General features: G+C 37.3%; 1 protein-coding gene across 2 annotated transcripts in view; it reads right to left on the bottom strand.

Moving 5' to 3' along the window:
* Nucleotides 1-17,382, bottom strand: part of MDGA2 (MAM domain containing glycosylphosphatidylinositol anchor 2) — an 830,171-nt gene that overhangs the window by 296,916 nt on the left and 515,873 nt on the right. For both annotated transcript variants that reach the window (XR_007727541.1, XM_050798601.1), the window contains exon 4: nt 861-1,057. Coding sequence is in view for 1 of the 2 variants with exons in the window: in XM_050798601.1 (XP_050654558.1) it covers nt 861-1,057 (197 nt within the window). In the remaining variant the exon portion in view is untranslated. The remainder of the gene's footprint in view (nt 1-860; nt 1,058-17,382) is intronic.

Genomic DNA, 17,382 nt, shown 5'->3' with positions numbered 1-17,382 from the left:
CTCAGCCTCAGCCTCCCAAAGCGCTGAGATTACAGGCATGAGCCACCACACCCAGCCAATTTATATAATTTTAAAAATTATTTTTCATTGTCACAATACTTTTGAACATTCGTCCACATTTTTTTTATTTAAAACTTTTTCCTTGTTAATTTAGGTTTGTGCTTCTTTCTAGTCATCAAAAAACCTTTATAATAACAGCACGCAAATATTCCCACAAATTTCAGTAGCTTCCTGAAGACTTATTAATTCCTTACTCTTCGTGTATTACACAATAATATTTCATATTACATTCATTCTATGTAAAATTAATTCAACTTTTATTAAATACATTTGTAATGACTCCTTAAATATTTTCATTTTTAGCACAATTAAAGCTCTATTTCTAAACCAAGTCAAAAGCGAACATGACTAAAGGAAATTAAAGATATATCTCTCCTAAAACCAAAGCCAAATAAATTTCAAACAGGTTTCTTCATGTGTTTAATAGCTATTCACCATTTGCAAATGGGGAAATCAAAATCTCTCCTTTTGAGAAATACTTTCCACAAAACCCAAATCAGCCAGCAAAATGTATAACTATGTATGTTATAGTGAAACATAGGAAAACTTACATATTAAAAAAATATGTTAGGACATATTAAGTTAAGAAATGTTTTCAAGAGTTAACATTTTAAATTTAACCACATAAAAATAAGTTGTCCTTTATATTTAAGTTCTCTAATCTTTAAGGCAAGCACATATTGGTTTTTGAAAGGCCAGAATAGAGAAACTATGTTTTCAAATAGCTATGAATTCATGCTGCCTGAATTAGGAAAGTATCCTAGCAGAGTAGGGTGGAAATACTGTACCTTAATTCATACCTGGGTAAAGAATGGTTCATAAATCTCAACTCCTTTATCAGATCCTTGCAGCAAGACCTCCTGGCCACGTCTCCAGCTATACCGAACAGGAGGATTGGAATTGGCAACACACCGGAGGAACACTGTTCTCTCATAGTAAAATTGTTCTTTAGCTTCACCTATACTTTGATGAACAGTTACTACTGGATCATCCAAATCTAGAAGAAATAAAAACAACCAAATGGCAATGTTATGAGATAGATGACTTTTAAAGAATTGTGCATATACGACCCAACCAAAAATGCACATTCCTCACTGACTGTATTACTTATCACTAGGTACTTTTTTTTCACTCAGCTTATTGAATTCATTTGCAAAGACATTTCCAATGATAAGAAGTAAAGCATATTAGTATCTCTATTTGTTGATATAGTACAAATAATCTTGTATATTTCTAACTTTTTGTCCATAGCCACGTAAAACAGGGTTCCATGAGAGAGATAAAAAATTAAAACACTCAAATTCAAGAGCTTAGCCAAAACAATGAACCTCAGTGACCAAAAAATTTAATATCAAGCTGCCTGACTTACTCTTTCTCTTTTTTCTTTTTTTAAAACAGGGTCTTGCTCTGTCAACCAGGCTGAAGTCCTGTGGCACAACTCAGAGCTTACTGCAGCCTCAACCTCCTGAACCCAAGCAATCCCCCTGCTTCAGTCTCCTGAGTAGCTGAGACTACAGGCATGTACCACCATGCCCGGCTAATTTTTTTTTTTTTTTTTTGTACATACAGGGACTGGCTATGTTTTTGGTACAGACAGAGACTGGTTGTTCTTAAACTCCTAGCTTCAAGTGATCCTACCACCTCGGTTTCCCAAAGTGCTAGATTACAGGCGTGAACTACTATACTAGACCTCTTTGTCTTAATATACTTCTTTTTCCAATTATTTATAACTGATATATTAAAAATAATAAAAAAACTTTATAAATTATTAGTCTATGTTTTGTACCAAAATATGATCTTGCACAGGACTAAATGTTATCTCAAATTTTATATTCCAGATTATATTTGTTAATTTGAAGGGTGCTAAAAGGTATTATTAAAAGGCACTCCTATTTCTATTACTGGATATTGGAACCAATTATGTGTCATTTTGCATGCATCGTAAAGAAAGACTGTACAGCAGAGGCTCAGCATTTTCTGGAAAAGGTTGATTCATAAATAGCTTGGGCTTTGGAGGTCAAATGATTGTTTCAGCTACTTATCTCTACCATTGCAGTGTGAAAGCAGCCTAACACAATAGGTAAATTAATAATGAATGTTGCTGAGTTCCAATGAAGCTTTATTTATAAATACAGACACTCCTCAACCAGCTTTGACTACTGGGCCATAATTTGCCAACCCTGACATGGCATATTCCAGGTTCTTTTCTTAAGAGTAAAATAAATTTTAAAAGTGTACTTGCATTAAAGCAGCAAGTTCTTAGTTCCATGTGCTAGTATAAACTTAGTATATACTTTAAGTATGATACAAAACCTGCTGTGTTCATTACCACCTTCACCCAGCTTTACCCCTTTGAATTATAACCAAGAAAGGTTACTTAACTTTGGAGTCTTCAATTTCCTTGTCAGCAAATCAGAATAATAATGATACCATATTATTTAGGCTGTTGAAGGATTGAATTAGATAGTCCACAAAGCCCTGGACACAGAGTTTTAAGTTGGTGCAAAAGTAATTTCAGTTTTTGTCATTACTTTTAATGAATGCTTAATAAAAGTTAGCTATTACTATTATTAATATTATTACTATCATTATTGGAGTCTCATTTAAACTCCTATTGATTCTATGCTGTTTTCTTCTTTTTATTTCACCAATTCATAATACATTCAACTCTTATTATAAATAAGTAAAATGCCACTTGTCCATTGTCCAGACTATCAAACGCTTCTACATGACAAAAACTTTTACAAAGGCCTGGAAATAACCTACAGTATTTATGTGGACATAAGAATAGTGAAGTGTGTGAGCATATGCTACCCTGAATATTTAAAAGACATTGGTCCTTAGAAAAGATTCTGTCTGATGTGTTAACATAATAAAAAGCCAACCAAAGTAGTGAAGTAATAGCTACCCTAGAGAATCAAAGTAAAGAACAGAATCCAAAATTTCCCCATTCTTTAAAAAGTTTTTAATTTTTTTTCAAATGTGATTTGCTTGACAGTCCTACTTTGATTTCTAGTTTTGCAACATTCTGAGGGTTTTTTTTTTTTCTTCCAACATCAGAATATTTTCACAGCTACCTCAAAGGCCTCTAATTTTAGTAGTGTAAATTTACAGAACAACTGCTGCTTTTTGGTAAAGCTTAAAGGAACTTTCCATTTAAATTCACTCTATTAGCTGTGCAGTGATATATGCTGTCAGGTTTTATTAAGTTGGGATATTTAGGGATACCAGCATCATTATCATAAAATGTTTTGAGATTTTAAAAATCTATCAAATATTTATTAATTAGGTGGTTAGCCTTTCATATATATCATATATATTGATTAACTGAATTTAGCCTTAGTTACTTGAAAAAAGATACTCTGATTCAATTGTAAAAAATTTATTTATTTTTCTTGTTCAAAACATAATTTCTTTAGTCACAGGCTCATTTTTAGAAGTTATGAGCTGTATATTTTGTAAAGATTAAATTCTGAATTCAGAAAGCTCAGGAATAAAACAGAATTGGATGGTAAACAGTGTAACAATGATGACTTCCGAACAGTTAATAGGGTTGTACTTTCCAACACCCATTTATTGATGTATCCCCAGCTGTTTTCTTGTTAGGTGGTAGTGTCAACAGACTCAGTCAGGAATAGACCAAACCTGTTCTTCCCTGGTCTGGATGACTTGTGGGTCATTGGTCTTCAAGATTCTAATTTTGTGACAATGGCTTATTGTACTGGCTAGGTTATCTGTTGAATTCACTCATGCTTAGAAATTTCTAAGTGTTTTTTACATTTCAGATTTAAAAACAACATGCCAGAACAAGATTTGTGTAAGACAAGTGAAATGGGAGCACAGCTAAAAATATATAATTTTAAGGGAGATTATATATGTATGTTTGTGTGTGCCTACATCTATGCACATGTGTAGATACACATAATTATATATAATAATATATAATGTAAGTAATTTATACACACATATCACTTAAATCTATTTTAATATATATTCTTTAGATTACTAAATATATATCGAATATTTGTATTTGAGTTAGGACAGGTTTCTGAGAAAACAGATGAAGAGATGTGTGTGCAGAAATGGTTCTGGTAAGTACCTTATAGATCAACACATGTGAGAGAGTGAAAGAAGTAGGATTGATCAAGGGGAGGGTTGAACTACAAAAGGTCTCAGTAGCCTTGCAGAACTTTCTGAGCTGTGATAGCCCCTCAAAGCTGCCCTGCCCTGAGGCAAAGGTGCTAAGCCTTTATACACCCACCCCCTCCCCTATCAACAGGTCATTCAATTTATGCTACCCCTCACTAGGAGACATAACCTTAGGAGGGCCTGCTCTGTTCGGCTTATTTCTAGAGAGGGCAGTTCTAGCTGACAGCAATCATCTGCTAATACTCTCAGCAGTGGGAGGAATGAGTGCTTCAGTCCCGAGGAAGGGATGTGACTGCTGCACTGCAGTATCCAGGCAGATCTACTTGCTAGGTGTGATAAATCTATCTGGGAAAAGCTACTCCAAGACTCTGGTTAGTCTCTTCCTGGGAAAACTTTCAAAAGGAACTATAGTAGGACTATATCCATCATCTCCTTCTACTATTGCCATTCCAGATTCCTCTCACCCTGAGCTAGTACATTTTTTGGTGTAGGTAGCTTACCTTGTTGCATTACTAGAATTTTGTCAAATTTGAGCCCTTGATCATCATATCCTTCTCAAACCAAGGTTAATGTACTTGTCTGTTTATGACCAAAATTGAACAAGAGAATACCAAGAAATGACTCATTGCATTAACTGGTTATCAAACATATTGCTCCCTGCCTCACTATGTAACAACAGTCCTACCAACACAGCCTCATATAGGCTGGTCACTCCCACTAGGATAGTGATTCCTCTTATCTGCTGCTTCCTGACACAGAAGCCTAAAGTAGCTGAGCTGATGCCATGGCTTAAAGATTAATGGGAATCTTGCTATGTCACTTAATAGAAGGTTTTTCCCTTTCTGGGAACTGGGACCTCTAAACTGGCAGAGCCCAGAGTTGCAGGAAGGAAAGCATTCCCCCAGTGGGTCATTGGATGTGATGATAGTGAGGTCACTTCTTGGTTCTTGGACCTGTGTATTCTATAAGGAGAAAAAGCAGCATATAATAATGGTCATTGATTTAGAATTTAACTGCATCCTGGAGGGTAGAACCCACCCCTTACTGGATATTTTCTCTGTAAAACTCAATTGCCCTCTCTAAAAGGCCATTCCATCTCTCTATTAAGTTGGCAATTTTAGTTGACGTAGTACGTGATATGACCAGATAATCCATGGCAATGTGCCCACTCCGGAATCCTGATATCCAAGTCAATTTGGATCCTGTGTATGACATCTCTCAAAGTATCTCAGGAGTCCATTTTCCCTAGTGTATGATTATTCAAGTAAATCGATGTAGGTTTTCTGTAGAAAGAACTGAGAGAATAATTACCATATACATTAGCTATGGTGTTTCAGGGTTCTTTCTGGTGATTCAGTTGAAGTCTTCAGTTAACAAGCTCAAAGTCTGAAAACTGCCTCAGGTACAGTAATTGGACAAGGATGGTGGCTTTTTATTAGGCAGCCATATGCAGACTCTTATTCACCGATTTTTAATTTATTTAAATTGTGTAGATTGTGCAATAGTTTGTTGGCTGTCCACTTATTTTCCCCTAGAGATGCTGTGTTCTGTTAACCATCTCCATAGCTCTCTGTGATTCTGGAGTCTTAGATATATTTGAACAAGCCATTCATTAAGATAAGTGCGCCTGGCTGGGCACAGTGGATCATGCCTATAATCTCAGTGCTTTGGGAGGCCCAGGTTGGGTGGATCATTTGAGGTCAGGGGTTTGAGACAAGCCTGGCCAACATGGTGAAACCCATATCTACCAAATATACAAAAATTAGCCAGGCATGGTGGCAGGCACTTGTAGTACCAGCTAGTCGGGAGGTTGAGTGGAGAACTACTTGAACCCGGGAGGTGGAGGTTGCAATGGGTCAAGATCGCACCACTGCATTCCAACCAGAGTGAGACTCTGTCTCAAAAACAAAAACAAAAAACAAAAAATAAGTGTGCTTACTTTTCTTGTGACAACTGAGAACTACCTCCTAGCCTCTATTATTTTGAAAATCTGTCATCCCCACTGTTATGAGAGAGGCCAATTCTATAATAGCATCTACTGCTATCAACATTTGCCTATAGAGAACAGTCCAGTCACCACTGAGCTTCTTAATGATGCTTGTGTCTCAGTCATCAGCATATTCTTACTGCTTTAGTCAATGAGGTGTTGTCCAAGCCTTTACAAAGAAAAAGTGAGCTGATGATATTTCTGGAACTTATATGACATATTCACTTTAGCATTCGCACTTCTCTGAGTCATTTGGTCCTTTTTTCACTGTCTGCACAGCTGTTTGGGCATTTATACTTTATTTAGTGGAGACCATTGCTTTCCCCAAGTTTCCAAGAGCCATCCTAGCAGTGTATGACACTATTTCCTGCTGTCTTTGTCTAAGTGTTAAATCTTGTATCATGGTAGAATGTTCCCATATCAAGAATCTATGTCACTATCCTCACTTGATCCTATTTTCCACCCTCATTGTTATTCAGTCTCTTATTCTCCATCCCATCTCATCCAGCAGCCTCAGGATCTAGCTCCATACATACTTCCCTAACTCCCGGCTGGGGTCTACAGCTAATTTAAAGCATAATATTTTTCCTCTCTTAGAAGCCCAACAATTCCAGAGCCAAGTAATGTTATCTAATGGCCCTATATGGATCTGGTGGCCAGAATGGAGGTGGGGTTATTTCCTAAGAAGGGTGTGAGTTACCTCCAAGGGAAGAAGTTTCTGTGTCATCTTCAAGCAAGATGGAAATGACTGCCTCTAATTGGAAGGAATAGGCAAGTTCTGTAGGTCCAGATGGTTTAGGAAAATTTGAGACTTCAAGGTTATGGAGTCCATAAACCCAGTTGTAACCACCCCCTGTAAGACTCCCCTTGTTCCCAACCAAGGTTCAGACTCTGGCATAGCTGAGGATGCAGGCCTCTTGAAATTCTGTTATACTTTTAAATAAGCCCTAAGCCTTATTATCTGCTGGTATGACCTTTGACTGCAGAAGATAAGAATCTCTTTGTATTTTTCCAAAGAGGTCTTATGCTCACATACCATGGTCAAGTGATGATTAATTACACTTAGCCTTTCATTTTTTTTCCTCCACTGCATAACAGGAACCCAGCAGAACCTAATTGATTCCATTGTCCTTATAATTATTACTTTCCTCTGAATTCCTCAGAAGCCTGAAATATTGAATTCACAAGGCATTACCTTTCATCAGTACCTATCCTTATCACAGGTGAAGATTTTAAAAACTTCCCACTATAGCAATCAAGAGTGGTTGGCCAGGCGTGGTGGCTCATGCCTGTAATTCCAGCACTTTGGAAGGCCAAGGCAGGCAGATCATATGAGATAGGGAATTAAAAGACCAGCCTGGGCTACATGGTGAATTAGTCTCTTCTAAAAATATAAAAATTAGCTGGACATGGTGGCACACGCCTGTAATCCCAGCTATTCAGAAGGCTGAGGCACAAGAATCGCTTGAACCCGGGAGGTAGAGGTTGTAGTGAGCCGAGATCATGCCACTTTACTCCAGCCTGGGTGACAGAGCAAGATTCTGTCTCAAAAAAAAAAAAAAAAAAAAAAAAAAAGAGCTATCAGTGGCTACCCTCCAACAGCAATGGGGCCCTCATTACAGCCAGCTAGTTGGCTGGTGAGTGATCCATCTCTAAAGTTCCATTTTAAAGTTATCTTCCTCAGATCACCTAGAATGGGTTCTTTGGAAATCTTATTCTTTGATGAAGACATGCATTTTGGAAGATGTTGGAGAGTGCCCTCAGAATCAACTCATGTGGTAGTGTTTTAAAAAAAGAAGGATTAGGCAGTGGAATGAGTTCAACTGTGATGTATTACTTCCAAATAGGTCAGATGGAGCTGTTGAGTTGAGAAGGCCTTTCAGAGTCACCCTGCAGAGTTTTCCTACAAAGGATATTGATGCTTCACTGCATTAGCACTTCCCATAGTGAGGTGGCTTTTGCCAGCTGAGGACAATTCCATTAGAAGGACTGACTTCAGAGCCAACATCTTCCAATGCTTCCAGGAAGAAAAAGCACCTGCTACACACTTTTATCATAAGAACTTGAAGTTACTATTCATAATTTTCTCTAGCTTTTGAATGTAGTTCAGAGAGCATAAAATGTCTCCATATTTATTCAACAGTCAATTTTCATACTCTATGACCCTGACAACATTACATAACCACACTGAACTATTTTCTGTTATTGTTATTTTATTTGTATTTATCTATTCTCTTTAAAATAAATTTAATTTTATAGGCTAAATGTGTTAAATTCAAATATATAAATATTAAATAATGTAATTTTAAGAGCATATGATTTTTATTATTAAACTGGGGCCAAAATTCTTCACATGTATATAGTAATGTACATAATTGAGTATCTTATTTGATATACGAATATTTATTTTAAATATATTTTGATAACATAATATGGTTTCCTATAAAATATATTTCTATGTGTATAGGACTCATACCATAGTTATATTTGTATTCTTAAAAACCAATATAATGGGCATAAATACTCAATAATAATCTAATAAATTAATATAAAGGAAGATTAATCTGTCATGAATATAGTCAATGTCAGTTTTCAGCAAGGAAACTGATATATATCATAATGATAATCTAAGAAAAATTTGTTTTTTCATTTAAATGCAGTAGCTACCCCTTTATAACTAAACTAATTTTCTTGAAACTTTTTTTGGCTGATTAAATGTGCCAAACACTAGTAGATTAAAGTCAGTTTAAGAAAATTAATGTAATGTATGCTGTTTTCCTTAACTCTAGAAATAACTATCTCCCAATTGTCTCCCAAAAGAATTTGTGGTATGAAAAAATTTGACAAAGGTTTTGATGTAATGGTAAGAGAAATGTTCCAAGACAATCTGAACATTTCCACAGTTTTTCTCTGTATACCTGTAAGAATTATCTTCTTAAGATGGCCGAATAGGAACAGCTCCAGGCTACAGCTCCCAGGGTGAGCGACATAGAAGATGGGTGATTTCTGCATTTCCAATTGAGGTACCGAGTTCATCTCAGTGGGGCGTGTCAGATAGTGGGTCAGGACAGTGGGTGCAGCCCACCGAGCAAGAGCCAAAGCAGGGCGAGGCATCGCCTCACCCAGGAAATGCAAGGGGTAAGGGAATTCCCTTTCCTAGCCAAGGGAAACCATGACACACAGCACCTGGAAAATCGGGTCACTCTCACCCTAATACTGCACTTTTCCGAGGGTCTTAGCAAATAGCACACCAAGAGATTATATACTGTGCCTGGCTCAGAGGGTCCTAAGCCCACGGAGCCTCCCTCATTGCCAGCACAGCAGTCTGAGATCAAACTGCAAGGCGCCAGGGAGGCTGGGGGAGGGAGACCCGCCATTGAGGCTTGAGTAGGTAAACAAAGTGGCCAGGAAGCTCGAATTGGGTGGAGCCCACTGTAGCTCAAGGAGGCCTGGCTACCTCTGTAGACTCTGCCTCTGGGGACAGGGCATAGCTAAACAAAAGGCTGCAGAAACCTCTGCAGATTTAAATGTCCCTGTCTGAAAGCTTTGAAGAGAGTAGTGGTTCTCCCAGCAAGGAGTTTGAGATCTGAGAACGGACAGACTGCCTCCTCAAGTAGGTCCCTGACCTCCGAGTAGCCTAACTGGGAGGCACCCCCCAGCAGACTGACACCTCACACAGCCAGGTACCCTCCGAGAGGAAGCTTCCAGAGGAACAATCAGGCAGCAACATTTGCTGTTCAGCAATATTCGCTGTTCTGCAGCCTCCGCTGCTGATACCTAGGCAAACAGGGTCTGGAGTGGATCTCCAGCAAACTCCAACAGACCTGCAGCTGAGGGTCCTGACAGTTAGAAGGAAAACTAACAAACAGAAAGGACATCCACACCAAAACCCCATCTCTACGTCACCATCACCAAAGACCAAAGGTAGATAAAACCACAAAGATGGGGAAAAAACAGAGCAGAAAAGCTGAAAATTCTAATAATCAGAGTGCCTCTCCCCCTCCAAAGGAACGCAGCTGCTCACCAGCAATGGAACAAAGCTGGATGGAGAATGACTTTGACAAGTTGAGAGAAGAGGGCTTCAGACGATCAACTTTCTATGAGTTAAAGGAGGAAGTTTGAACTCATCACAAAGAAGCCAAAAACCTTGAAAAAAGATTAGACGAATGGCTACCTAGAATAACCAATGTAGAGAAATCCTTAAATGACCTGATGGAGTTGAAAACCATGGTATGAGAACTACATGATTAATGAACAAGTTTCAGTGACTGATTTGATCAACTGGAAGAAAGGGTATCAGTGATTGAAGATCAAATGAATGAAATGAAGCAAGAAGAGAAGTTTAGAGAAAAAAGAGTAAAAAGAAATGAACAAAGCCTCCAAGAAATATGGGACTATGTGAAAAGACAAAATCTACGTCTGATTGGTGTACCTGAAAGTGATGGGGATAATGGAACCAAGTTGGAAAACACTCTGCAGGATATTATCCAGGAGAACTTCCCAACCTAGCAAGGCAGGCCAACATTCAAAGTCAGGAAATACAGACCACGCCACAAAGATAATCCTCGAGAAGAGCAACTCCAAGACACATAATCATCAGATTCAAGAAGTTGAAATGAAGGAAAAAATGTTAAGGTCAGCCAGAGAGAAACGTCGAGTTACCCACAAAGGGAAGCCCATCAGACTAACAGTGGATCTCTCGGCAGAAACTCTACAAGGCCAGAAGAGAGTGGCAGCTAATATTCAACATTCTTAAAGAAAAGAATTTTCAACCCAGAATTTCATATCCAGCCAAAGTAAGTTTCATAAGTGAAGGAGAAATAAAATCCTTTACAGATAAGCAAATGCTGAGAGATTTTGTCAACACCAGGCCTGCCTTACAAGAGCTCCTGAAGGAAGCACTAAACATGGAAAGGAACAACCAGTACCAGCCACTGTAAAAACATGCCAAAATGTAAAGATCATCGATGCTAGGAAGAAACTGCATCTACTAATGAGCAAAATAACCAGCTAACATAATAATGACAGGATCAAATTCACACATAAAAATATTAACCGTAAATGTAAATGGGCTAAATGCTCCAATTAAAAGACACAGACTGGCAAATTTTATAAAGAGTCAAAACCCATTAGTGTGCTGTAGTCAGGAGACCCATCTCATATGCAGAGACACACATAGGCTCAAAATAAAGGGATGGAGGAAGATCTACTAAGAAAATGGAAAACAATAAAAGGCAGAGGTTGCAATCCTACTTTCTGATAAAACAGACTTTAAACCAACAAGGATCAAAAGAGACAAAGAAGGTCATTACATAATGGTAAAGGGATCAATTCAACAAGAAGAGCTAACTATCCTAAATATATATGTGCCCAATGCAGGAGCACCCAGATTCATATAGCAAGTCCTTAGAGACTTACAAAAAGACTTAGACTCCCACACAATAATAATGAGAGACTTTAACACTCCACTGTTAACAGAACGAGACAGAAAGACAGAACAATTAGACAGAACGAGACAGAAAGTTAACAAGGATATCTAGGAATTGAACTCAGCTCTGCACCAAGCAGACCTAATAGACATCTACAGAACTCTCCACCACAAATCAACAGAATACTTCTCAGCACCACATCATATTTATTCCAAAACTGACCACATAGTTGGAAGTAAAGCACTCCTCAGCAAATGTAAAAGAACAGAAATTTTAACAAACTGTCTCTCAGACCACAGTGTAATCAAACTAGAACCAAGGATTCAGAAACTCACTCAAAACCACTCAACTACATGGAAACTGAACAACCTGCTCCTGAATGACTACTGGGTACATAACAAAATGAAAGCAGAAATAAAGATGCTCTTTGAAACCAATGAGAACAAAGATACAACATACCAGAATCTCTGGGACACATTTAAAGCAGTGTGTAGAGGGAAATTTATAGTACTAAATGCCCACAAGAGAAAGCAGGAAGGATCTAAAATTGACACCCTAACATCACAATTGAAGGAACTAGAGAAGGAAGAGCAAACACATTCAAAAGCTAGCAGAAGGCAAGAAATAACTAAGATCAGAGCAGAACTGAAGGAGATAGAGACACAAAAAAACCCTTCAAAAAATCAATGAATCCAGGAGCTGGTTTTTTGAAAAGATCAACGAAATTGATAGACCACTAGCAAGACTAATAAAGAAGAAAAGAGAAAAGACTCAAATAGATGTAATAAAAAAATGAGAAAGGGGATATCACCACCGACCCCACAGAAATACAAACTGCCATCAGAGAATACTATAAACACTTCTACGCAAATAAACTAGAAAACCTAGAAGAAACAGATAAATTCCTGGACACATACATACTCCCAAGACTAAACCCAGAAGATGTTGAATCCCTGAAGAGACCAATAACAGGCTCTGAAACCGAGGCAATAATTAATAGCCTACCAACCAAAAAAAGTCCAGGATCAGACGGATTCATAGCCGAATTCTACCAGAGGTACAAGGAGGAGCTGGTATCATTCCTTCTGAAACTATTCCAATCAATAGAAAAAGAGGGAATCCTCCCTAACTCATTTTACGAGGCCAACATCATCCTGATACAAAAGCCTGGCAGAGACACAACAAAAAAAGAGAAATTTAGACCAATATCCCTGATGAACATCGACGCAAAAATCCTAAATAAAATACTGGCAAACCAAATCCAGCAGCATATCGAAAAGCCTATCTGCCATGATCAAGTGAGCTTCATCCCTGGGATGCAAGACTGGTTCAACATACGCAAATCAATAAACATAATCCAGCATGTAAACAGAACCAAAGACAAAAACCACATGATTAATCTCGATAAATGCAGAAAAGGCCTTTGACAAAATTCAACAGCCTTTCATGCTAAAAAACTCTCAATAAATTCGGTATTGATGGAATGTATCTCAAAATAATAAGAGCTATTTATGACAAACCCACAGCCAATATCATAGTGAATGGACAAAAACTGGAAGCATTCCCTTTGAAAACTGGCACAAAACAAGGATGCCCTCTCTCACCACTCCTATTCAACACAGTGTTGGAAGTGCTGGCCAGTGCAATCAGGCAGGAGAAAGAAATAAAGGGTATTCAATTAGGAACACAGGAAGTCAAATTGTCCCTGTTTGCAGATGACATGATTGTATATTTAGAAAACCCCCTTGTCTCAGTCCAAAATCTCCTTAAGCTGATAAGCAACTTCAGCAAAGTCTCTGGTTACAAAATCAATGTACAAAAATCACAAGCATTCCTACACACCAAAAACAGACAAACAGAGAGCCAAATCATGAGTGAACTCCCATTCACAATTGCTTCAAAGAGAATAAAATACCTAGAAATCCAACTTACAAGGGATGCGAAGGACCTCTTCAAGGAGAACTACAAACCACTGCTCAACAAAATAAAAGAGGACACAAACAAATGGAAGAACATCCCATGCTCATAGATAGGAAGTTCAATAACGTGAAAATGGCCATGCTGCCCAAGGTAATTTACAGATTCAATGCCATCCCCATTAAGCTACCAATGACTTTCTTCACAGAATTGGAAAAAACTACTTTAAAGTTCATATGGAACCAAAAAAGAGCCCACATTGCCAAGACAATTCTAAGCCAAAAGAAGAAAGCTGGAGGCATCACGCTACCTGACTTCAAACTATACTACAAGGCTATAATAACCAAAACAGCATGGTACTGGTACCAAAACAGAGATATAGACCAATGGAACAGAACAGAGACCTCAGAAATAATACCACACATCTACAACTACCTGATCTTTGACAAACCTGAGAAAAACAAGAAATGGGGAAAGGATTCCCTATTTAATAAATGGTTCTGGGAAAACTGGCTAGCCATATGTAGAAAGTTGAAACTGGATCCCTTCCTTACACCTCATACAAAAAAAAAAAAAAAATACAAGATGGATTAGAGACTTAAATGTTAGACCTAAAACCATAAAAACCCTAGAAGAAAACCTAGGTAATACCATTCAGGACATAGGCATGAGCAAGGACTTCATATCTAAAACACCAAAAGCAATGGCAACAGAAGCCAGAGTTGACAAGTGGTATCTAATTAAAGAGCTTCTGCACAGCAAAATAAACTACTATCAGAGTGAACAGGCAACCTACAGAATGGGAGAAAATTTTTGCAATCTACTTATGTGACAAAGGGCTAATATCCAGAACCTACAAAGAACTTAAATGAATTTATAAGGAAAAAACGAACAACCCCATCAAAAAGTGGGTGAAGGATATGATCAGACACTTCTCAGAAGAAAGCGTTTATGCAGCCAACAGACACATGAAAAAATGCTCATCATCACTCGCCATCAGAGAAATGCAAATCAAAACCACTCATATATTTTCCTTTTTTGACTCATGAACTGTAGGCTACTTGTAAACTGAGTGATTTATATAATGCTCAGCATACTGTAGACATGTAAAATGTGCATGAAAATAATAAACATAAACATTTTAGATTAAGACATATTTGATAATACTCATCATGTCACATATATACTGGCAAATTACTTCATCTCTCTGAAACTCGACTTCCCAGGACATTAAAAGAGATGAAGTTGCTATAAAAATGAAATTAGTTGGCATATGTAAAGTTTCTTCCAAAACATCGTAGCCCCAAATAGGTTTTCAATAAATATTAGGTATATCACTCATTAGTTGATTATTTGTACGCCATGTCCTGAACACCTACATGTTGAGATTAATAGAAGCTCAAAAAAATATTGCAAAGTAAAACTGGGGAAGTAGATGATTTTTTTTTTCTATTTGATAGAATGTTTATTTTTTCATTAATTTACTCACATATTTGTATGATGACTACATCATACTTTTTAAAATTAATTAATTTTTTTATTATGCTTTAAGTTATACTTATTATACTTTATTATACTCTAAGTCTTCCACAATGGTTGAACTAGTTTACAGTCCCACCAACAGTGTAAAAGTGTTCCTATTTCTGCACATCCTCTCCAGCACCTGTTGTTTCCTGACTTTTTAAAGATCGCCATTCTAGCCTGTGCACCTGTCGTGGGGTGGGGGGATGGGGGAGGGATAGCATTAGGAGATATACCTAATGTAAATGACCAGTTAATGGTGCAGCACACCAACATGGCACATGTATACATATGTAACAAACCTGCACATTGTGCACATGTACCCTAGAACTTAAACTATAATAAAAAATAAATAAATTAATTTTAAATAGTATGATGTAAATAGTCATCATACAAATATGTGAGTGAATTAATGAACAAATAAACATTCTATCAAATAGAAAACAAAAGAATCATCTACTTCCCCAGTTTTACTTTGCAATATTTTTTTTGAGCTTCTATTAATCTCAACATGTAGGTGTTCAGGACATGGCGTACAAATAATCAACTAATGAGTGATATACCTAATATTTATTGAAAACCTATTTGGGGCTACGATGTTTTGGAAGAAACTTTACATATGCCAACTAATTTCATTTTTATAGCAACTTCATCTCTTTTAATGTCCTGGGAAGTCGAGTTTCAGAGAGATGAAGTAATTTGCCAGTATATATGTAACATGATGAGTATTACCAAATACGTCTTAATCTAAAATGTTTATGTTCATTATTTTCATGCACATTTTACATGTCAACAATATGCTGAGCATTATATAAATCACTTGGTTTACAAGTAGCCTACAGTTCATGAGTCAAAAAAGGAAAATATATGAGTAAGAAGAAAAAAAACAACGCAGTTAAAATAAATGATCCTATAGAGATCTAAGCCAAATACAGACAACTATTTCTTTCCAGAAAGAATAGTAAAGACTTCCTGAAAAGATGATACCTGAAATAAATCCTAAATTGTGAAGAGAGTATGCCAGATAATATATTAAAATAAATTGTAAAATGTTCTTTTAAGAGCATATGATTTTTATTATTCAACAGGGGCCAAAATTCTTCACAAGTATACAGTATTGTATACATGTGAAGAGTAGGAAGTAGCACATACAAAGTTCTGAGATATCAGAGCCAATATCAGATACCAGCAAAACTAGAAAAGACTTCTGAGTATTGGGGAAGAATAATTTGGTATGATGTTTGAGAGACAAAAATGGGCCAAATCACTAGTAGCACCGTCTATACTAAAGAAAATCCATTCCATTATGTTACTATTTTAGCCAGGCTTTCACTTTAGAAAGATTATCCTGGCTCTTTCTGGAGAATAGATTTGGAGGTGGCAAAAAGAGTGGTAAGGAGATTAGTAAGAAGGTGGTGGTAACAACTGAGATGAACAATGACGGGGGCTTTGAAATAAGGGTGACAATGGGCATGGAGAGGAGGCTTAAATGAACTGAACTGGGTGAGTGATTAGAAACCAGGGTGGGCAAAAGGTGAGAGTTAAAGAAGGTCTCTAAGGACCTGGATTTGGCAGTTAGGTAGACAGTGCACTAACTGAAACATGAAATGTAAAGAGAGAACTTTACCTGGCTGTGGGTGAGGTGGGATGGGAGGTGTAAAAGGTAAGAAAAAGTTGTAAAAAGTAAGAAAGTACAGGTCTCCTGAGACCTGTACTATTGCTCAATACTTTAGGTGTTTGGCTCACGCAGCTCCTCCAGTTGCAATGTACATGACCTAGAGCCAGAATAAGTCTGGGCTACAGATATGGATTTGAGAGTCATCAGTATGCTGTGGAGGGCAATGGACCACTCGAGGAGTATGCAGAATGGAAAAAGGGAAGGACCCAGTGACAGAGGTCTGGGTAGCACTAAGTACAGGGAAAAAAAAAAAAAAAAAAAGTTGGGTGGGAGAAGTTTGTAAAAGACTAAGGAAAAAGTGATAAAGAGGAAGAGAGGTAGAGTCAAAACAAATCAATAGTAAATAAAATAGCACTTCCACAGCCATGGAGAGGTTGGAGAGCAGAATAAGTGGTGAAAAGACAACAGAACTGGAAAGTGGCTTTAAATTTGGCAAGTAATAGATCACTGGTGACCTTTGCCAGAGTTGTGTCAGTGGAGTGATGGGTCTAGCATTTTCCTGTACTTTATAGAGTGAAAGTCAAGTAAAAACATGGAGAGATTAATGGGTATAATCCTTTCAAGAAACTTGGCTCTAACAGAAAATAAATAAATAAATAAATAAATAAATAAATAAATAAATAAAAATAAAGGAGTTAGGG

The sequence above is a fragment of the Macaca thibetana genome, chromosome 7 (assembly GCF_024542745.1).
Source record: "Macaca thibetana thibetana isolate TM-01 chromosome 7, ASM2454274v1, whole genome shotgun sequence".
Lineage (NCBI taxonomy): Eukaryota > Metazoa > Chordata > Mammalia > Primates > Cercopithecidae > Macaca > Macaca thibetana.
Note: the sequence above shows the minus strand (reverse complement) of the source record. Positions and strands in the feature narration are given on the sequence as shown.